Consider the following 23112-nt stretch of genomic DNA (forward strand, 5'->3'; position numbering starts at 1 on the left):
ATGATACAAACAGGCTTACAGATTCTTGAGGCACAATCTGTGTCTGCTCTGCAGCTTGGATCCCCCTTCCAAATCCTTTGTCTTCCAGAGGTTCTTTCAGGTGTTGAGTTGTGGGAGAGTGAAGACAAACATGATGTCACTCCCCATCTTTTATAGGTTCTTCCAGCTTGCTGGAAAGTCTTTGCATGTGACTCTTGACCTGCTGCTTACAGACAGGGAAGAATTGGTTGGGGAATTAAAAGTGGGTGGCAGCCGAGGCAGCAGTGACCACAAAATGGTTGAATTCAGGATCCTGACAAAAGGAAGAAAGGAGAGTAGCAAAATACGGACCCTGGAATTCAGAAAAGCTAGCTTAGACTCCCTTAGGGAACTGATGGGCAGGATCCCCTGGGAGGCTAATATGAGGGGGAAAGGAGTCCAGGACAGCTGGTGTATTTTAAAGAAGCCTTATTGAGGGTGCAGGAACAAACCATCCTGATGTGCAGAAAGAATAGCAAATATGGCAGGCAACTAGCTTGGCTTAACAGTGAAATTTTCGGTGAGCTGAAACTCAGAAAGGAAGCTTACAAGAAGTGGAAATTTGGACAGATGACTATGGTGGAGTATAAAAATATTGCTGGATCATGCAGGGGTGTAATCAGGAAGGCCCAGGCACAATTGGAGTTGCAGCTAGCAAGGGATGTGAAGGGTAACAAGAAGGGTTTCTACAGGTATGTTAGCAACAAGAAAAAGTTCAGGGAAAGCGTGGGACCCTTACTGAATGGAAGAGGCAACATAGTGACAGATGATATGGAAAAAGCTGAAGTACTCAATGCTTTTTTTTGCTTCACAGACAAGGTCTGCTCCCAGACTGCTGCAATGGGCAACACAGTATGGGGAGGAGGTAAGCAGCCCTCATTGGTGAAAGAACAGATTAAGGACTATTTAGAAAAGCTGGACATGCACAAGTCCATGGGTCCGGATCGAATGCATCCAAGGGTGCTGAGGGAGTTGTCTAATGTGATTGCAGAGCCATTGACTATTATCTTTGAAAATTCGTGGCGATCGAGGGAGGTCTTGGACGATTAGAAAAAGGCAAATTATAGTGCCCATATTTTAAAAAGGGAAGAAAAAGAACCTGGGGAACTACAAACTGGTCAGCCTCACTTCAGTCCCCGGCAAAATCATGGAGCAGGTCCTCAGGGAATCCATTTTGAAGCACTTGGAGGAGAGGAAGGTGATCAGGAATAGTCAATATGGATTCACCAAGGACAAGTCATGCCAGACCAACCTGATTGCCTTCTATGATGAGATAACTGACTCTGTGGGTATGGGGAAAGCGGTGAATGTGGTATATCTTGACTTTAGCAAAGCTTTTGATACGGTCTCCCACAGTATTCTTGCCAGCAAGTTAAAGTAGTATGGATTGGATGAATGGACTATAAGGTGGATAGAAATTTGGCAAGGTTATCGGGCTCAACGGGTAGTGATCGATGGCTCGATGTCTAGTTGGCAGCTGGTATAAAGCTGCCAGGGGTCGGTCCTGTGGCTGGTTTTGTTCAACATCATTATTAATGATCTGGATGATGGAATTAATTGCACTCTCAGCAAATTCACAGATGACACTAAGCTAGGGGGAGAGGTAGATACGCTGGAGTGTACTGATAGGGTCCAGAGTGACCTAGACAAATTGGAGGATTGGGCCAAAAGAAATCTGATGAGGTTCAACAAAGACAAATGCAGAGACCTGCACTTAGGAAGGAAGAATCTCATGCACCTCTACAGGCTGGGGACCAACTGGCTAAGGAGCAGTTTTGCAGAAAAGTACCTGGGGATTACAGTAGATGAGAAGCTGGATATGAGTCCGCAGTGTGCCCTTGTTGCCAAGAAGGCCAATGGCATATTAGGCTGTATTAGTAGGAGCATTGCCAGCAGATCGAGGGAAGTGATTATTCCCCTCTATTTGGCACGGGTGAGGCCACATCTGGTGTATTGCGTCCAGTTTTGGTCCCCCCACTACAAAAGGGATGTGGACAAATTGGAGAGAGTCCAGCGGAGGACAACGAAAATGATTAGGGGGCTGGGGCACATGACTTATGAGGAGAGGCTAAGGGAACTGGGCTTATTTAGTCTGCAGAAGAGAAGAGTGAGGGGGGATTTGATAGCAACCTTCAACTACCTGAAGGGGGGTTCCAAAGAGCTTGGAGCTCGGCTGTTCTCGGTGGTGGCAGATGACAGAACAAGACACAGTGGTCTTAAGTTGCAGTTGGGGAAGTCTAGGTTGGATATTAGCAAACACTATTTCACTAGGACGGTGGTGAAGCAGTGGAATGGGTTACCTCGGGAGGTGGTGGAATCTCCATCCTTAGAGGTTTTTAAGTCCCGGCTTGACAAAGCCCTAGCTGGGATGATTTTAGTTGGTGTTGGTTCTGCTTTGAGCAGGGGGTTGGACTAGATGACCTCCTAAGGTCCCTTCCAACCCTGATATTCTATGATTCTAGGGCATGGGGAATCCGCCCCAATTGGCTAAACATTCTTCACTCCCTCTGAAGAAACTTCTTTATACAGAGTTCCTGTGCTAGTGGATTCTTCCCTGGATGGATGTTGAAGACAGCAATTAACACTGTCTGACTACTCCGTTTGTTGTAGCTGAAAGGCTGGTTTTGGGTATTTCCTGCCTCACATCAGACTTCTGTAATTATACATAGCAAGATTTCATTACTTCATATACAATGATAACACATATAATCCAATGATATTTTAATGTTTAGCAGATGAAGACTTTTAGAATGATACATCACAAGTCACACTTTGGACACAACATATCATAATTATATGACAGTGGTGAATATGGGGGTGCCAGGGTGTCACACTAATTAGTTTTTTTCTTCTAGAAATGGCACATGGATCCCCACTCTTATGATTATTAACAAGCATCAATGAGCTCAGAGGAGATTGGTCTGAGGGGTTAATTCTGAGTAAAGGTGTGTAGAGCTCCATGTTTCCACATTTCAGTTAAGATAACATAGTAAAGGCATGGTATGGAAGCTGCTGTAGGTCCAATTGAATGTGCCCCAATACCTAGAGATAACTGCAGGTTTGCAAGTGTAGCTGGCAAAGATGCAGAGTCTTATCCATTTGAGCAGCCTTGAGCTGAAATAGATTGACTCCTAGTCTTATGCCTATATGCTGCAAAAGGTCTGGGATTGTTTTGGTAGTATGTAAACAAAAGGTGTCTGAAGTACAAAGCCTAACTTCTCCTGGTTTTGAATGGTGTTTGAAAAACAATGCAGAGAAACTAAAGGCCAGGAGATTGGAGATTACTTTAATCAGGAATCACAGGTGAGGACAAAGGACCACGTTACCCCTGGGAGGAACAATGTAGGTGACAACGACCATCATGACTTTGCTCTCACTAATTTTTTTTAAGATGTGGTCTTCACAGTAAGAAGGTATAGACTGCAACCTGTCTGACATAGGTTAGTTAGCTTTGAAACAAAAAGGTCAGATCCCACTAGAGAGGTAGTTTGTACGCTGAAAGGACTATATGGATCAGTTGAATTTGGGTAGGCAGAGTAAAAGCAAAAGTTGTCAGTCCTTGCATCAGAAGGTAGAAAGGCAAAATGGCAGCCAAGTGTACTCTGATCAAGCTCAAAGATAGTTTTGACCATGTTAGGTACAGTAAATAATCCCAAATGAAAGGCCTACTTCCTCTGACCTTCCGAGATGGAGAAACTTTTCCATGTCATTAAGTAGGTTTACTTGGTACAAAGCCTCTTGCTTTTCCACAGGAGATTTTGGGTTTCTTCAGAACAGATTTCCCTTGCAAGAACAATCTTGCCACTAATGACTACTTGGCTGGCATACTGCTTCTTACCTGGAGCAGGGGAAGGATCAGTGGCTGCTCCGAAACCACCACTGCCAGCAGTTCAGGGACCTTCTTAGACATGTCTGGTTGGTGGGATGGGCCTATAGTCCTCCATAGGTAGCCTTAGCAATATTAACCCTTGCCCACTCTTAAAAGCAAGGAACAAGGACAGGACAAGGTAGAGCAAATTCTGTGTATAATAATGTGATGCTGTTAAGATCCCATATCTTATAACCTACTGGAGTAGAGTGGACATCATTTTTGGATGTCGGAAAGATTCCCGCACTTGCAAAGGTATAAAGCTCCTGGCCAAGATTTTAAAATATAAGTACATTAAATTAATCAAATAGGAGCTGCTGGGTGCTCAACACCTCCTATAATCAGGGCACTTATTGAGTTGCCAATAAATATAGGAGCTGAATTGAAAGCATCTATTTTTAAAACTGTGGCTGCTATTTCTAGTCCTGCAGGACTGTGAAATATCAGACCTTAAACTAGTCACTCATCCAGGACTAAATAGTGCCATTCCTGGGCCGTGTGCCAGGTAGTTTTGGGAGAAATATTGTATGCTTTGGAGGAAAGAAGCACTCTCTCCCAGTTAACAGCAAATTTTCAAAGCTTCTCAGATGTCTGGAACATAAGATTTAGTCACAAGGAAGATGAATTAATGGTAGAAAAACAGTCAGGCAGTCAAGGGTACATGGTAAATGCCATTTATCACATCAATGCAAGCATGGTATCTGACTGGGTTGTTTTTTTTCCTCTCTGCTTTATAGAAGTTCAGGTAGAAAATGCTGCACTTTGGGATTAATACCAGCTGCCATTCAATTTTCTTCTTCTTCTTTCCCTTGCCCCCTTTTCCACTTTTATCTTGTCTGTCTGTCTGTCCCTCCTCCCTCCCTGTTAAAAGGCAGAGAAACTTAGGAAAATCTAGTATCAATCAACAACCTGGATGAAAAACAAGTACTCAAGTGTCTGGAAATTCCAAAGGTTAAAGTCCCTATTGCAACACTGATTCAGCCACATATGTAGTATTAACTATTCCTATTTTTCTTGTTAAATATGAACTGTAGTGGATTAAAGTTTATTAGAGATATATTCTATGAAACATATAGTATATGCACTGAGGCTGAAGAACTGTGGCAGCAGAAACTTTAATTTAGGGAATTCTCTTATTGTTGAGGTGAGCTGGAAGAAAAATGTTTAGACAAAACAACAAAAATATTTGCAAAAAATGTTGAAGTTGTTTTCATTTCACAGGTTCAAAATGGAACATTTTATATTATTTAAAAAATTAGTTTTCAAACTTTAGAATTTGAAAATTTTAATCCCCTTCCTTTTCTCCTTCTTATAGTAATGTGCAAGGTGTGGTGTAGGGGTGGTTTTGGTTTTGATTTTTATTTTTTGTTGTTTGGCAGCAGTGTCACTTATCCTTGTTTCTTTTTCCCCCTTTTTCTGCTCTGTGACTTTTCAAAACTTCTTCAAATACATTTCCAGTCCTGTTTTGTAGACCACAGAAATTTGGATGGTACAATCAAATATATAAGCTCCTGGAAGTAAGCTTATCAACAGTGAGCCTGAATGAGGTTAGCTCATCATTAACCAAAATATATTTCAATTAATGCTCTCATTCAACTCCCTAACACCACTGAAAACTTCAGAAGAGGGTATTCTGGTAGTTTGGTCTGATGGTTCTTTGTATTACAGATAACTAATGGGAGGGAACTGCACTGATCTGAGAGTAGGGTGAAAAAAGAGAGAGATTGTGTTATGGAATCATCATGCTAAACATCATTGCTCACTTCATTTTAAATCCTAACTATGTTAATAAATATCAACCATCTTGTAGAAATATGGATATTTAGCTCAACACTTGAAGTAGAACTGAGACTTTTTCAGATTCCAGCCTGAGCTATGCCTCTGTGGTGTACAGTACATATCCATCATTAATAGGCTCCGTCATTGCAGTCATCACTGTGTAAGAAAGGATTACTGCGGTAGATATACGAAGCTTTCTTGATAAGAATTTGAACAGCATCATATGTTATACAACTGCTTTCCTCATCAACAGTACAAACAAAATAGTCTTTTGAGTAATCAGCCAGTGAATATTTATGACAAGTGCATTCACCTTTTCTGCAGCAGCTGAATCAGGTGATATTTTTCATCTGGGCAGAATGTGAGGTGGTTTTGAGGTCTAAAATTATATTACAGAAGGATGGGTTAATGACTGTATACCACCCTGGGAAAACTAAATGCTCAATTAGGAGCAGTGATTACCTTATAATTCTCTTTTATCTCTAGTAAAATGCCAGAAGCAAGCAGGATTTAGTTTATCATCATTATCAGGTAGTATAAACTTTCTATCATCCAGAGCTGGTCAGATTATTCATTGCGAATGTAAACTTCGTATCCATTTCTGAATGTATTTGTTTTTCAAAAGTGCAGATGAACAGTTTTCATTCTCTAGATAGTTGATGTTTGCTATTTATTTTTCATGGTGTAATTGATCAACTAAGTTATATCATATTGGTTCTGCTGTCTGATAGGATGAATGCAACCTTTTAAACCGGTGATTGACTAATGATTAATAGTAAACAGTGAATAACAAATACCTGATACTTTATTGGGGTGAAATTTCAGAAAAATAGTTGTTTGTGGTAAAGTTTATTAAACTTCTGGGATATGTGATATTATCTGCAACCTGCTGGTTGACTTAGTACTAATGAATCAATCCATGCTATGCATTGGAGCACCTCCAGCGTATTTGTTCGCAAATATATTAACAAACCTGGCCCATGCTTTCAGCTGGTATAAATCAGTCTAACACCCTTGAAGCTATGCTGATTAACACTCGCTGAGAATCTGGCCCTTTGTACTTTATTTTATTATTTAATAATGTCTTTGTCACTGATATACCTCCTTTTCATTTGCATTCTTGCAAAACGGTTGTGTTTTGAAAAGTAAGGTTGGGCAGCGGGTAGGCTGAACCAACTTAAAAAAAACCCTGGATGCCACCAAATAACAGAATGCCCTCCAAATTGTATAAAATTTGCACTGCTCATTCAAACAATATCATTAAGAGTTTGACCTAAGTAAAGTTTTCCTTGTCCTTTAAAATAACTTTTTTCATAATGATGATCTCACTGATTTCTTAATGTACTGCTGGTAGCCATTATCATCTGATTGGGATGCGGATGAGTTGGTTTTCTCATCCTGCCTACATCAGCACTCGAGGTTTTTAAAATAGCTAGCAGTCCAGTCAATGGGACTAATTTCAAGCACACAGTTCCACAAACATGGTCTCATGAACAAAGCAATTGCACACTAAAATGCATTAGAGAGAGAATCAAGAGGTGGGTCTACATTACCAAAATTAAGACCTGTAATTCACCACCAATTAATTACTGACTTGGGCTTGCACTATGGAGCTAAATATAGCAGCAAATGGGTGGGTCTCAGAGCCCATACTGCAGCCCAAACAGGAATGTCTACACTTCTATTTCTAGCCCCATAGTGCAAGCTCCAGAACCCTGGTCAGTAGGCCTGGATTCTGAGACTTGTTGTAGGGGGAGGGAGTTTGTTGCAATGTAGATGAACCCGAAGTGATTTGCCCAAAGTCATATAGGAAATCTATGGCAAAGCTGGGAACTAAACTCTGATTGAGTCCAGGCCTAACACTTAAAGCACAAAGTCATCTCTCCTAACTCAGTAGTTGAGATTAGATAATCGTGTCTGCGCGCTTACTAACGGTACCTAGATTTTAATGTCTGGGTGACTGGGAAGAGTATTTTCAAAAGGAGAATCCCTGATACAGGGACTCATTTCTCAGATTCTTTCAAAAGATCCCAAGCTGCTTCATTTTTGGCACATGGTATGCCACCTGGTATGCCACATTTTTTGCCTGGGAAGAGATGTCATGGTGAGTAGCATATCTGTTTCTTTACAGGTAGGGTTTGACTTTCTGACTTATCATTGACATTGAAAAGCTGATTCTATATCATGTAACCTCGAGTCAAATGTGATGGTTGTATTTCTAAAAATCAAATACTAAATATTAGTGACCCAGGGTTAGAGATAAGGCAGTAACACTGGCTCTAGTACGAAGACTGTAATGAGGATTCTTTACATTGGTGACAATAGCTAGCTCTCCTACACTATTTGAAATGATTGTAGATGATCTGATTTAAAAATAAAAATCTCATTTCTAGTCATCTGGCTAGCACATGCGGGATGAGAATCACCTGTGCAACAAAAATTAAGAGCTCTTTGTGTGCCTCTGCTGAAACATCTGCAGCACCAGCCACTTACCAGATTTTTGTGCAGAATGAATTTACCCATGAGAAAGAGGGTTCCATGGTACAATGTAGAAATATCCTGCTATCAGTTAGTCTATGCAGGAAAGGTGATCTGATGCTACCCTTTCAATGGTAGAACCTATTCTTTGGCATACTTTTCAAGGAAGATCATCTCTAGCGCCTACAGAGCTAAAACACTGGAATTAACAACCAGCATAATTTAAGCAGCAGTTTTCATCTGGTGATCTCAAAGTGTTTCATTAAGATAGGTAAGCTTCATTATTGTCATCCTCCTTTTACAAATAGGGCAACTGAGGGACAAAGACATCAAGAATTTACCCAGCATTGCAATATGTCCATAGCAAGGTTAGGAATAATACACAGATTTCCTTACTCTGTCTGGCGCCCTGTCCATTAAATGACACTTTCTCCCTAGATATGTATCAAGGTGCCACCATGCATAGACTGAAAGATAAGTGGGAAGAATAATCTTATCAACAAAGAGCATTCCAAGTCTTAATGTCCAGTGGGTCTGTTAATATTCAACATATTGCATTGCTTTGTTAGATTAATAGATTTTCAAGGCCAGAAGGGAGTCCTTTGATCATCTAGTCTGACCACCTGCATAATACAGATCAGAGAATTTCATTCAGTAATGACAGCATCAAGCCCATAACTTCTGGTTAAACTAGAACACATATTTTAGGAAAACAGAAGTTCTCCTCCTGTTTTCTCTCCCACTCATTTCTCTCTCTCTTGAGTGGGTAAGAGGAGCCCCTGGCCGTTGGTATGGAATTGAAATCTGACAAAACTTGTCCTAATTTAGGTCACCTTTTCCCAGGTATTCTCATGGTATATGTAGGTACCTGAGAAGGTGTAAATAATTTAGTGCATTCCTGACCAATCTTTATCTCTATCAAAAAGTTCCTGTCTAACTGGCTGTTAAGTAACCCAGAAACATGGTAAATATGTAAAACTTTAAAGCAGAAGCAGCTAGCTTATTGTTCGCATAAAACTAGGCATGTTTGTAACCCTTCATATAATCTTGTTGCTTCTTAAATTGGCATTGAAGTGCCAAAAAACCCCCAAAACAACCCAACATCCCTGATTAGACTGAATTTAATTTTCCCAGTTTAGACATTAAATAGAAGCTGTAATTAGCATCTGACAATCTTTTGGAACTTTATTTTTAGGCTGTGCATTTACTTTATCAGAGTTAAACCATTCTTCAGATATTTAGTAATACTTCAAACGTTACTGACTTATCTATATATAAATAGTGTGGTTGCAGCCATGGATTCCTAAAATGGCTGCCTGGTTTGTTGTATTTTACTTCCAGTGGTTCAACTCATGGAATATTAATGTTTTAAACAAGCTTGCTCCCACGCCTGGCTTTTTTAAATAACTTATGTGGATTATTTAGATATGTGACTGTTACATTACACTGCGTTACATTACACTGCATTTTAAACTCTCTAAAGACTCTACTGTCTCTGAAGACAGGCAGCCATTTTGTGCTCAGATTAGTATAGACTCTCACAAGGGAGAGAGACAGTGTGTTCTCTCCTGGGGACTGTATGTTTGTTCCTTTTTATTCACAAATGAAAATAAGTTATTTGAACTGTAAGCATCAGTTTTAACTCTGCAACTGGCCCTTTGCAGAAGGGTGCTTGTTTAGCACTGTGACACTCGAAAACATTTTTATATTGGATAGGTATACCATAACTCCAAAGCAGGTGCTGAAGACTGTTTAACCATAAGGCCCTATAAACTCAAATAGCTGGGGGGTCTCCAGTGAGCACTCAGACGCATAGCTAAATGAAAGGATTATTTGTAGGATTTATGGAAAAGGAAAGGGTGCAGATACTGTAGGTACAATGACTTAAGCAGTTACGTCAAAAGATAAACATAAACAACTTGTTCTTAGGAATGGTGTACACAGAATGAGCCAGCAGGCTCCATTACAACTCTTTGTGTATGAAAAAAACATCATGCCTGCATTTTGTTTTCATTTTTATTTAATAATAAACACAGTCAATGGCCATTGTGTCTACCAAGTAATGTGTTATGGTTGTGTTTTGATTCTTTTTTATAAAGGAACTCAATTTATGTACAACTTGGACCCATCCTTCCAGCTTTTTGGTAAATAGCTAGTGCAGGCCTTACTGCAGCTAAGTTTAGGTATCCAAAGTATGTGCTTCTCCAAGGACAGTTGTATTATGGTGATAACATTATTTCCAGTCTCCAAGAAAAGAAACAAAGAAAAGCACTGTATGTTGCAGTCTGATAACTTAGCCTCCCCTTCTCTGCATGTGTCATTTAGTATGAAACTGTTCTCGGAGATGTACAGTGTTAATTAGAATTGGAAACAATATGGTGATTGAGGAAATCAACTGAACATAATTAAGTACAGTTTTTAAGTGATTATTTTGAACACTAAGCTATACATAAAATTCTTCCCACATTTTATCACTTTAGGACATACCATGAGCATAGCTCAGGACAAGTTCAAATGAGTATTAAGTTAGGGTGGCCTTCAGGGATCTAACCAACACTGGGTAGAATACCTTTTCAAGACAAGCAGAACAGTGTTTTGGTCTCTGTTCTATATACAAATTAGCATTTTGATGGGCTTTTGATGTTCCTAGATATCCGTGGAATACAAGAATTTTTGGACAAAGTATCTCAGCAGGGAATGGATGTAGCACTGCAGAAGGTAGAGAATAACATCAATAAAATGATCACAGGGCTCTTTGCCACCATGCGAATAGAAGAACTGAACCGCTACCGGGACACACTGAGACGGGCCATTCTTGTAATGAACGCATCGACAGCCAAGTCCTTCATTACAGAGGTAAGTGATCAGCAGTGTTAATTTTCTCTGACCCTCTATGCCCCCAACTTTGCTTTCTGAAATTTTTAAAATGTTGGTGAAATGATTAATTTTACCTGACAACTTATAAAATACAGTACATAGATGCACTTTATGTGACTTCTTGTAAAAATAAATACTTTAATACGTATGCTTGATTCTCTCTCTCAGAAAGAACCAACAACATAAAACACTTGTTAATGATGGTTTTATGGTTCATATGAGTGCATCCAAAGGAAAGTATACCTGTGCCCCTTATGAGCAATATATTACAAAAAATACAAGAGAATTATCTTTAGAACTCTTATTAACATTCATGTCTGTTGTACTGCTAATTCCCTGCTCATCTCATTTATTCCTTAGCATCCACTTTACTGCTGAAAGTAGTGATATTTTTATTTAATTACATATATTTTGGATATGGGTGTGTTTATCTGATTGATGCACTGAAACTTGCTGGGTTTTTATAAAATTAAGTTTAATAATGACCTATTAGAGGTTATAAGATCGGAAATTGGGATCATAGGTTTAAGTTAAAAGGATAATATATCCATAAAGAATTTAAAGAGCTAAAATACAGTAGTATTGGTATATTTAAGCAAAAATTGGATTACAGCATCAAATTTAACTAATTAAAGGGGTTTTGTGTTTGAAGTAGCTGACTGCCATATTGGTGGGATAGGTGTTTTGTGTTTCGGGGTGGAGCAGGTTTGTTTTGTCTTTTAATGATCTTCCCTTTTCTTTATAAGATAGGGTTTTGGTTTTTGTTGTTGTTTTTGTGGAGGGGGCACAGGAAAGTAAGAGAAAAATTGTTTTTAATTTTTAAAACAAATTATGGATATGTTAGAGAGGGTAGAATTGTCATGAAATAGTTCTGGACATTCAGAATGTATGGCATACTATTGGTGTTACACAACTTTGCAATTGTTGGCTTTTGCGAAACTGGAGACTTCTTAATGGCAATTAATATGGGTGGGATTTTCAAGAGTCGAAGTGATTTAGGAGGACAAGTCCTATTAGCTTTCAATGGAAATTGTGCTCCTAAGTCATCCCGATACTTTTGAAAATCCCACCCTATTTTATTAATGGCATGAGTGGACAGCTCCATGCTCTAAAAGTGCATGACATAGATATATTCTTCCCTTCACCATCAACATGTGGCTCAAAATAAACATTTTGTTCGTCCATCACACAAAAATATACCATTTTCTTACATTTAACAATAATCTTTCATGCTGGATCTGTTTGTAGGCAGCATTGTTTGCTCAGGGGGTTGGGAAAAGAGTAGCAGGAAGGAATGGAATAAGCTATTCCAGCAAAAGGCCTGGTCTATGCTAGACAAGTAGTTTGGTTTAACTACACCCACCCCACCCCTGAGAGTCGTAGTTAAGCTGACCTAAGTCCCCATGTAGACAGCACTACATGGAAGAATTCTTCTGTTGATATGGCTACCGCCTCCTGCGGAAGGGGTTACCTATGTCAATGAGAGAACTCCACCCATTGGCATACGTAGTGTCTACAATGAAGTGCTACAGCAGTGCAGTTGTAGTTGTGATGCTGTAGTATTTTAAGTGTAGTCGAGCCTTAAGGGCTTGTCTACACAGAGAGTTGTTCATGAGTAACTTTATGCTTGAATACGTCCCAGGTGCATTAAGATAAATTGAATTAAGGCCACTTGAATTATGAATTGGTGTTTCTACACAAGGGTTTAATGCAGTTCAACTAATAATGTTTGTTGGCACCTTTAGTTAATTTGGATTAATTTTCCTAAGTGTCCCCCTGTAGACAGACCCACTTTTATTCCAAAGTAAGAATGCCTTGTTCCTGTTCAGCCTGGGTTAACCACTTGGGTTAAGCTAAACAGGAAGAAAACACTCTTATTAAGACTGTCCACATGTGGAGTTAATCAAGAACAACTCTCTGTGTAGTCCAGCCCTAAGCCTTTATGGCTTGCCTGCCCATGACATGCAGCTGCTGGTTCATCTGGGCTTCTTAACTTAACAAAAGTATTTAATGTTCTCATGGTTCAGCTGAGGACATGCCACAACTGTAATAAGCATGACTTTGATTGCAGTGCAAATACCACCTTTTCCAGAATAAATAGTCTCACACAATAGTATAAATTGGCCGTCTGCAAATTAGAGATTCCTTGAGGTAGAGTTTCTTTGCTTTAACCTTTTGATATTTTTGTTTCTTGAAAACAGCAATGCTTTTAGTTATGTCTTTGCTGATCCGTGCTTTCTGTCTAGCTTTTGTATCCATGGAGTTTGCAATGATGAGGTCACTACTTAGAGAACGTTCAGAAAGAAGAGGGGGCTTGAGGTCTAAATGCCTTTCTCCCATCTTGAAAATAGCTTATTATCCCTAAAAATTAGGTAGCAAACTTTATATCTTGGAAGTGTTGTACAGATACCAGCTGGCTAATCCACGCATTGACCCTCTCAGAGAGTGATAATGGAGCATTGTTTCCATTTTGAAAGACAAAGTGACAACCAGGGGCCCCATGCATCCTTGATGCCCTTTTGGGGTAGGGTGACCAGATGTCCTGATTTTATCGGGGCTGTCCCAACATTAGGGGCTTGGTCCTCTATAAGGACCCTTAACACACACACCTTGGTCCTGATTTTTCACTGTTGCTATCTGGTCACCCCATTTTGGGGATTGGGAATAATGTGCGGGAAAAGGAACAAAGGGAACAGTGAGGTGAGAAGTGGATGGAATGTAAAGTTTCATATGAGGAATCACTGGACAGAGAGAGAAAGAGAATGTAGGGGCAGAGCATGGCAAAGCTTTAAAAAAGTTTTTGTTACAAGGTAAAGGTGATGCAGCTTAAAAGCGTTAACAGGTTCCTGCTGGTTACATGACTGATCTGGGCAGAGTGTAAAGGAAGGGGAAATTGGGTCAAAGGGAGCTGAGGGAAAGGAGTGACTACTTGTATCCTGATTGTCTAAAAAGGTGGGGGAGGAATCCTCTGGGGAGTTATTGCCTGGTATTTTCTAGCTGAATTGCATTTTGTATTTGTGACTGGCAGATAATAAATAAGCCCTGAGGTAAGGGGTCTTAAAAAAGATGGAGGCTTGGAATTTTATTGCCATTTCCTGGCTGGTGAAACTGCTCACTGGTTTTCAGGTAGAATAAGGAATTTGTGCGAGCACATAAGGAGCCTATGGAGGGACTAGGGGAGGCGGGTAGTGCAGTTAGAGGAGTGGATGATGAAGATGACTTTAACTAGTGAATGTTAGATTGGAGAGGGGGTGTCAGGGAGGCTGGATAGGATAAGGACCCATTAAACCATGCACGAAAGAACAACAGTGTGATCCAGGGTTTTGGCAGTGGGAAAAGGAGAAGGGTGTGGGGGTCAGGCTTTAGGAATGTGTGTCAGCAATAAAGCCAGTATGAGAACTTGATAGTTTCTGGATACATGCTCTGTCCACTATATCACATTGTCTCTAAAACATGAGAAAACTCCTGTTTTTTCAGTTTCTACACCAGATAATATACTGGATTCTACCTTCTCTGCACCCCCAAAAAATTACATATTTTGTTGTAAACTACTAATTTAAAGCATTAGGTTTTTCATTTAGGGCTCGATTCTGCAATAAACTGAGTTTACTGGTCCCAATCATGCAGAGCACTTAATCAGGTGCTTAACTGTAAACATATGAATAATCTCATGACTTCAGTGGAATTACTCAAATGCTTAATGTTAAACATGTGCTTAAGTGCTTTGCAGGATGGTAACTAGAATGATCAGCAACTTGTGGTACTGAGCCCTCAGATACTGTGTCCTAGGAAATGCAGCCTCAATCATAACATGAGCAGTTGTTTTACTCAGGTTCTCAAGCGCAGCCCTGGTAGAGCTATCTCTAGCCTGAAACTTACCATGCTCTTAAGCACACAGGAAGAACATAGGAACACAAAACTGAAAGGGACCTCCTGGAATATTTAGTCCAGTTCCCTGCTGTTGCACACAACCCCGTCATATAGTCACATTCATGAACGTGCCCCCACTATTCTCCATTGGAAGGGTGTTGCAGAACTTTACTGCTCTGGTCGTTAGAAACTTTCTTCTAATTTCCAATCTAAAATTATTCGTGGCCAATTTATACCCATTTGTTTTGCCAGCATTGCCCTTTAGCTTAAATAGCGCATGGCACTCCCGCGTGTTACGCCCCAATGTATTTATAGAGAGGTATCATATCATAAGAACATAAGAATGGCCATACCAGGTCAGACCAAACATCCATCAAGCCCAGTATCCTGTCCTCTGACAGTGGCCAATGTCAGGTGCCCCAAAGGGAATGAACAGACAGGTTATCATCAAGTGATCCAATCCCAGCTTCTGGCAAACAGAGGCTAGGGACACTATTCCTGACCATCCTAGCTAATAGCCATTGATGGACCTATCTTCCATGAATCTATCTAGCTCCCTTTTGAACCCCGTTATAGTATTGGCCTTCACAACATACTCTGGCAAGGAGTTCCAGCGGTTGACAGTCCATTTAGTGAAAAAATACTTTCCTGTGTTTGTTTTAAACATGCTACCTATTAATTTCATTTGGTGGCCCCTTGCTCTTGTATTGTGAGGAGGAGTAAATAACACTTCCTTATTTACTTTCTCTATACCATTCATGATTTTATAGACCTCTGTCATATCACCCCTTAGTCACCTCATTTCCAAGCTGAAAAGTCCCAGTCTTATTAATCTCTCCTCATACGGAAGCCGTTTTATAATCCTAATAATTTTTGTTGCCCTTTTCTGAACCTTTTACAATTCCAATATATCTTTTTTGAAATAGGTTGACCACATCTGCACGCAGTATTCAAGGTGTGGGTATACCACAGATTTATATAGAGGCAATGTGATACTTTCTGTCTTATTATCTATCCCTTTATTGATGATTCCCAACCTTCTGTTCACTTTTTTGACTGCCGCTGCACCTTGAGTGGATGATTTCAGAGAACTATCCACAATGACTCCAAGATCTTCCTTGAGTGGTAACAGCTAATTTAGACCCCATCATTGTATATGTATAGTTAGGATTGTGTTTTCTAATGTGCATTACTTCGCATTTATCAACATGAAATTTCATCTGCCATTTGTTGCCCAGTCACCCAGTTTTGTGAGAACCTTTTGTAGCTCTTCGCAGTCTGCCTGGGACTTCACTATCTTGAGTTGTTTTGTATCATCTGCACATTTTGCCACCTCACTGTTTACCCCTTTTTCCAGATTGTTTATGAATATGTTAAATAGGACTGGGCCCAGTACAGCTCCCCGGGGAACACCCTATTTACCTCTCTCCATTCTGAAAACTGACCATTTATTTCTACCCTTTGTTTCCTATCTTTTAACCAGTTACCAATCCATGAGAGAACCTTCCCTCTTATCCCATGACTGCTTATTTTGCTTTGATGAGGGACCTTGTCAAAGGCTTTCTGAAAATCTAAATACTCTTCATCCACTGGATCTCCTTTGTCCGCATGCTTGGTGACCCCCTCAAAGAATTCTAGTAGATTGGTGAGGCATGATTTCCCTTTATAAAAAAACATGTTGACTATTTCCCAACAAATTATGTTCAGCTATGTGTCTGACAATTTTGTTCTTTACAATAGTTTCAACCAATTTGCCCAGTACTGAAGTGAGGCTTACTGGTCTGTAGTCCCAACAAATTATGTTCAGCTATGTGTCTGACAATTTTGTTCTTTACAATAGTTTCAACCAATTTGCCCAGTACTGAAGTGAGGCTTACTGGTCTGTAGTTGCCAGGGTCATCTCTGGAGCCCTTTTTAAAAATGGGCATCACATTAGCTATCCTCCAGTCATTTGGTACAGAAGCTGATTTAAATGATAGGTTACAGATGACAGTTAGTAATCCTGCAATTTCACATCTGAGTTCCTTCAGAACTCTTGGGTAAATACCATCAGGTCCTGGAGACGTATTACTGTTTAGTTTATCAATTTGTTCCAAAACCTCCTCTAACGATTCATTAATTTGGGACAGTTCCTCAGATCTGTCACCCAAAAAGAATGGCTCGGGTTTGGGAATCTCCCTCACATCCCCATCAATGAAGACCAATGCAAAGAATTCATTTAGTTTCTCCACAATGGCCTTTTCGTCTTTGAGTGCTCCTCTAGCATCTCGATCGTCAGTGGCCCCACTGGTTGTTTAGCAGGCTTTCTGCTTCTGATGTATTTAAAAAAAATTGCTATTACTTTTGGAGTCTTTGGCTAACTGTTCTTCAAATTCTTTTTTGGTCTTTCTAATTATATTTTTACACTTCATTTGCCAGAGTTTATGCTCTTTTCTATTTTCCTCATTCGGATTTATCTTCCACGTTTTAAAGGATGCCTTTTTGCCTCTCACTGATTCTTTTACTTTGTTGTTTAACCATGATGGTTCTCTTCCTATGTTTTTTAAATTGGGGTATACAGTTAAGTTGAGCCTCTGTTATGGTGTCTTTAAAAAGTTTCCATGCAGCTTGCAGGGATTTTACTTTTGGTACTGTACCTTTTAATGTCTGTTTCACTAACCTCCTCATTTTTGTGTAGTTCTCCTTTCTGAAATTAAATGATACCATGTTGGGCCATTGTGGAGTTTTCCCCGCCACAGGGATGTTAAATTTAATTATATTATGGTCACTATTACCAAGCGGTCCAGCTATATTCACATATATGATCCTGCCTTTCACTTAGGACGAAATCAAGAATTGCTTCTCTTCTTGTGGGTTCCAGGACTAGCTGCTCTAAGAAGTAGTCATTTAAGGTGTCCTTTCTCAACCTTTATTTTGCTTGGCTAAACAAGCCAAACTCTGTAAGTCTCCTTTCATATTATAGGCCCTCTATTCCCTTCATCATTGTTGTACCTCTTCTCTGCACCTGTTCCGGTTTGAATCCATCTTTCGTGCATTTTGGTGTATAATAGTATTGCCAATGCCTTGTGGGATGGCATTAAAACTGCTCTATCTGTACTGTAAATATCTCTCCTGATACAACTTAAGATGTAGCATTACAATATGTAGCATTACATTTCGTCCCATCCAATAGGTCTGCCAATTCTTTCTATATAATATTGTAATCTTCCTTTATATTGTCAATGCCTCTCAAGTTTGAATGAGCAGCAGATTTCATTAGCACACTGTGTCAAATACTTTATTGCAGTCCAGATAAGTTAGATCTGCTGCATTCCCTTATCTAAGAAATCCGTTATCTTATGTAAGAAAGATATGAGGTTAGTCTGGCATGATATACTTTTGGTAAACCCATGTTGCATTTTATCCCATTTTATCATTGTGTTCGTGCCGAGTAAGGTGGGCCCCAATCTGCTTTAATCCTGCTGATTCTGAGCGGAGTACAGCCAGTCTCCCTGGCTGGAGTCTTTAGAGGCACTCTCGGACTGCAGATCATTTTTCTAGCACCCTCTTCTGAGAGCTGAGACTCTATCTATGGTTGAAGTGGCTGGTGCTTGAGACTACTGCTGCTACTGTGACTTCCCAAATCACCAAGCTCAGCACAGTGAATAGCAATATATTTGTAAGTTCTGTCATTTTGTAATGCATTAGAACACATATAAAACATATGTTGTGCAAAGCTAATTGCTGATTTCAGTTACCAAATGTGAGTGCTGCTGTGAAAAAACAGACTCGGCTCTGCTTGTAAGAGCAATGCCTGTAAATTCCCATTGTATTCACCTCTGTATAAGCCATTTTATTTGTTCATGTTGGCCATCAAGGCAGGGAAATGAAAATCATATATAACTGTGTTAGGCATTTCTAGTATCAACTATGCATGATTTTTGCTTTTTACATTTCACCTCTTGAACCTGTCAAATTAAAATGTCTTGTAGTTCTGCCTTCCCATGACAATACACGTTGATCCCGAGAAACTGGTAGCATTGGGTGAAAGTTGTCAAATGAGCTATTCTGCAACCTTCATAAATGAATAATTGTTTAATATTATCTTCATAATATACTTTTAAAATATGCAGATGAAATGGAGTAAAGATAGAGAGAAGGCTAATAATTCTCTCTAACTTATGCATTCCATGTGTTTATATGAGAAATGAATGTGGGTACAATTAAAGAATGGTTTATGCCATCATGCCACATACCTTGACCATGTTTTTTTGCAATATTCCCTATAATTAGGGTAATAAATATTCATATCCTTTGTTAAATTACCCTAATGAAGGTGGGGAGGGTCCAGCTTTTAATGGGGTCCTCTGTTCTTGGCAACAGTGCGAGTGTGTTTAACCAAACATTTGAATAATTACCAAAGCAACTTGTTTTTCATGCAGTGTCATATGACCAAATGATTGTAACAGGTTTCAACTTCAGCTCTGACCATGCAGTAAGCCTAAATTAATTTAGTTGTGAACTGTAGAAAGAACAGAAAAGGATTTACTCTAGAGATCTGCACGAAAAGCAGGTTTATTTCTTTAAAATGCCTATTTTCAAAGTCACAGCAGAGACAGATGGACTTTATCGACACCGGGTTCACCCATCCTTTTACTGATTCAGAGTTCACAGAAGCTCAGCCTTCTTTCATTTGATTCTATGTGCGGTGTGTATTGCATTTCACACACGTCCCGTGGGATATCATTGTGATGTTTGGATGTGTAATTCTGTAAAGGAAATATCTTTCCCCTCTCTGTTTCTAACTGTTATCTTTGGGCATCAGCACTGATTCAAAAATAAACACACGGGCAAAACTGAATTTAACTGAAAAGAGGTTAATACAGACAGAAAATGATTGGCCTGGTCCCAGTGGCAAAACCACCGCTGGCTTCAGTGGGAGAAGGATTGGGCCCATTGATTTATTCAGTCTAGAATGTAACGGAACTCCAATATTAAATAAGTTCTGAGCAGTTAGAGGTGGAAAGTCCACCTGGACCAGTATGTATTGAGCTATTTTGTCAGTAGCGTGGTCTACTAAACGTGACACCAAACTGACTTGGGAAACCTGGGTTCTATTCCCAGCTCTGCCAACAATCTGCTGTGTGACTTTGAGCAAGTTACTTAACTGCTCTGTATTGCTGTTCTTCCCATTTGTAAAAGAGTGTCACACTGCTTGCTCACCTTTCGCCTTTTGTGAAGTGCTTTGATAGCTGCAGATGAAATGTACTGGGTAAACAGTAATATTATTCTATGCCAAGGGGATATGTGTGCACCTCCTTGTGTCACTTGGATTAAATGTTGGTGAAGACTGCGAGACCTCTCTACTAGTAGAACAGTTTCTGCTCGTCAATTGATTTAGAAGCAGTAATGCACTGGAGGGGTCATGAAAAGTGCGGCGACAGACTGCTGGGTTTCCCAGAACTGTGAGCCACTGTGTTACCCCTCTCAGCCTCAGCAAGTGAGAGCTTTGCTGCTGCTATGCTGTGTGTCAGATTCCTGATCTGCCTTGCCAACTAACTCTCCAAGACTGTGCCAATCCTAACCTTGCCTCGCAAATAACAGAGAGGTCTATCTGCATTGCTCAGCCCCTCTACCTGCAGCACCCACAAAACCTTGTCAAGTTTGCTACCCCTTGAAAGAAACCGTTCACAGCAGCTTATTCCCTTAATGGGGGTTAACAAACCCTCTCTTTCAAAGCACTGAGTTGGTTTACCGTCGAAGTAAAGTAAGTTTATTAATAAAAGGACATAGGTTTAAGTTATATCAAATATAAGAAATAAAGATAGAAATGGTTACAGGCAATCAAAAGTAAGAATACGCTTCTGAGACTTGAATCTAACTTAAACTTAGAGTCCTCTGTGCAAATAAGTTTTTCTCACCGGTATTTCTTCCAGCATGGCTGACCAGGTTTTTTAGCCCAGACCCTTCACAGAGCTCAAAGTGCTCAGTTGCTTTGTCTCCTCTGGTGAAGGATGTCAAAATGTCTTTTTTTCTCTGCTTATATTCCCCAAAGCTTTTTCTTTGTTTTCAAAGTTAGGAAGCCTTCTGAAGGGCTCAGCTTGCAGCATCCAGGAGGGAGCTGATGCCATGTTAATGTTTGTAGTCTCCTCCCCTGTTGAGATATTTAAGTGGTTGTCTCCCTAACTTGCTAGTTTGATAGCTTTGTTTACCTTTTACCTAACTGTGGTGAATACGTCAGGCCTGACAAGAGTTACTGACAGAGTAGTGAGCCACCAATGGGCCTCTGAGTCACAAGTACTAAAGCGAAGGATAGGGTGAGGAGATTTCCCAGATTCTGGTGCAGTTCACCGAGGGTCCATTTTCAAAAACACCTAAATTGCTTTTGAAAATTGGACTTAAGCTCCTAAATCAGTTAGGCAACTTGGAAATTTTACCCTGAATGCTTACCTGTTACAACCCACTTCACATTGTTATATCCCTTTTCCTTGCCATATTTTGTCTTTGTTATTACATTGTAATTTCCTCAAGTGTTAATAACTTTGTATTAAATTTTAGCTGTGGCAATTAATTTTCTGAGGGTAAAATGAAATATTGTGTCATCAGTGCATCTTTTCTTGCCCCTCCCATTTTTCTCTCAATCTCTTTGATCTGTTTTTCTGGGTTGATTTTGCTCACTGTTTTCAGTTTGAGAGATTTTTCCATGCTGTGCTCCTTTAAAAAGCAGTGTTGTCCTTCTCTAGCACTGTATCTTTTTGAGTAGGACTAAACCAGTACCACATGGCCTGTTGTAAATTATTGTTGTTAATAACAAACTGGACCCTTTTCTTCATCTGCTGTATGTCACTAGCACTGAAGGCCGGTCTTTTCTCCATTGTCTTCACAATAGCTGTAAATTTTACTGAAGACTTAAAGGATCTTTCTTCAATAACTTCCAAATCCCTTCCAAATACTTCCCCATCTATCTTTTTAAGAAGAAAAAAAAAATTATGGTTCATGGATTTATATTTCAGTCCAGATTCTTGACCCGTAAGATAGTGCAGACTGACTACAGGCCATTCAGCTGATAGGGGATCTCCAGATATGAAAGTTGCATTTGCTTTTCCCCTAGTACAGTGTGCCTGTTGTGGCTTGATTCCTGGAATGGTGTGGGAATAGATTTTGTACGCACAGTCTCTTGCCACAGGTTAAAGGTTAGATGTTGGGGATTTTTGCTCTTAGGCAGGAGAGAGCGAATGGGAGAGAGCTTCTGTGCTAAAATACAAGCAAAACAAAAGGGATTTGCACAGGATTAAGCTATAGAGACTCCATCATCATGGCCTAAAGTACACCATCTTTCTCCTGTTTCAATTTCTGCATGTATGGGAAAGGGCCGAGAGGAGAGCAGAGATTCAGTTAATAAATCTTCATATTTTGTGTGGTCACAGGGAGAGCCTGAATTATAGTGCAATCCATCCTCCTGCTGAATTGTTGTGCAATGTTAGCATCTGCTGTGAAGAGGAAATAACATTTGGAACTCTCTGTGAGTGAAATATAGCACAGCACAAAGGGCCCACAATATGCTTTCTATCTCACTTCACACCTTCTTCAAGGGGTAAAGTGGAGCAGAGGGCCTTGCACAGGTCTTCTGCATTAGTATGATTTTTTTTATGATGATCCTGATATGCAGCTGTGTCAGAAAAGCATATGACAGAACTCAGGAAGGGGACATGTCTCCCCTCCTCTTGGACCAGCTATGGGCCAGTCCATTCCTTGGTATAATTTACAACATCCTAAAGTCTCTTGTGTATTAAATGCTCTGCCAGTGGGCATAAAGGGCAGTTACATAGTGCCTAGCATGATCAGGCCAGGACTTTTGATTGGGGCCTCTAGGAGGTGATGTCTTTTTACAAAAGAATGAAAATCACTGACATCGGGGGTTGATTAATATTAAATGGAGATAAGACTTGCCAAAACAGTCTCCTCTACGCAGGCAAAGATTCTTCTTCCTATGCCAGATTACCTGTGTACTATCACAGTTGTAATGTCTGCTGCTCAGCAGCGGCAGGAAGTATGTCACGTGGTGGCTCGTGTAGGAGTCTTCCTAGATGGCTTCCAACCCTGACATTCCTCATCACCATGAAAAATTAGTGTTTGAATGCTTTTTAACACTGAAGCGCATTTAGTTGACTTGGAACTGTAATATCCAATTAATCTTATCCCTCTGTTAGAATGAAATAAGGAAAAACAGTAAGCATCCGTTC

General features: G+C 39.9%; 1 protein-coding gene across 1 annotated transcript in view; it reads left to right on the forward strand.

Annotated features, from left to right (window-relative positions):
• Positions 1 to 23112, forward strand: part of GRID2 (glutamate ionotropic receptor delta type subunit 2) — a 1023752-nt gene that overhangs the window by 569259 nt on the left and 431381 nt on the right. Inside the window, exon 4 of the mRNA XM_073340701.2 lies at positions 10794 to 10999. Within this exon, the coding sequence (XP_073196802.1) occupies positions 10794 to 10999 (206 nt within the window). The remainder of the gene's footprint in view (positions 1 to 10793; positions 11000 to 23112) is intronic.

Source organism: Lepidochelys kempii, chromosome 4, assembly GCF_965140285.1.
Source record: "Lepidochelys kempii isolate rLepKem1 chromosome 4, rLepKem1.hap1, whole genome shotgun sequence".
Classification (NCBI taxonomy): Eukaryota; Metazoa; Chordata; order Testudines; family Cheloniidae; genus Lepidochelys; species Lepidochelys kempii.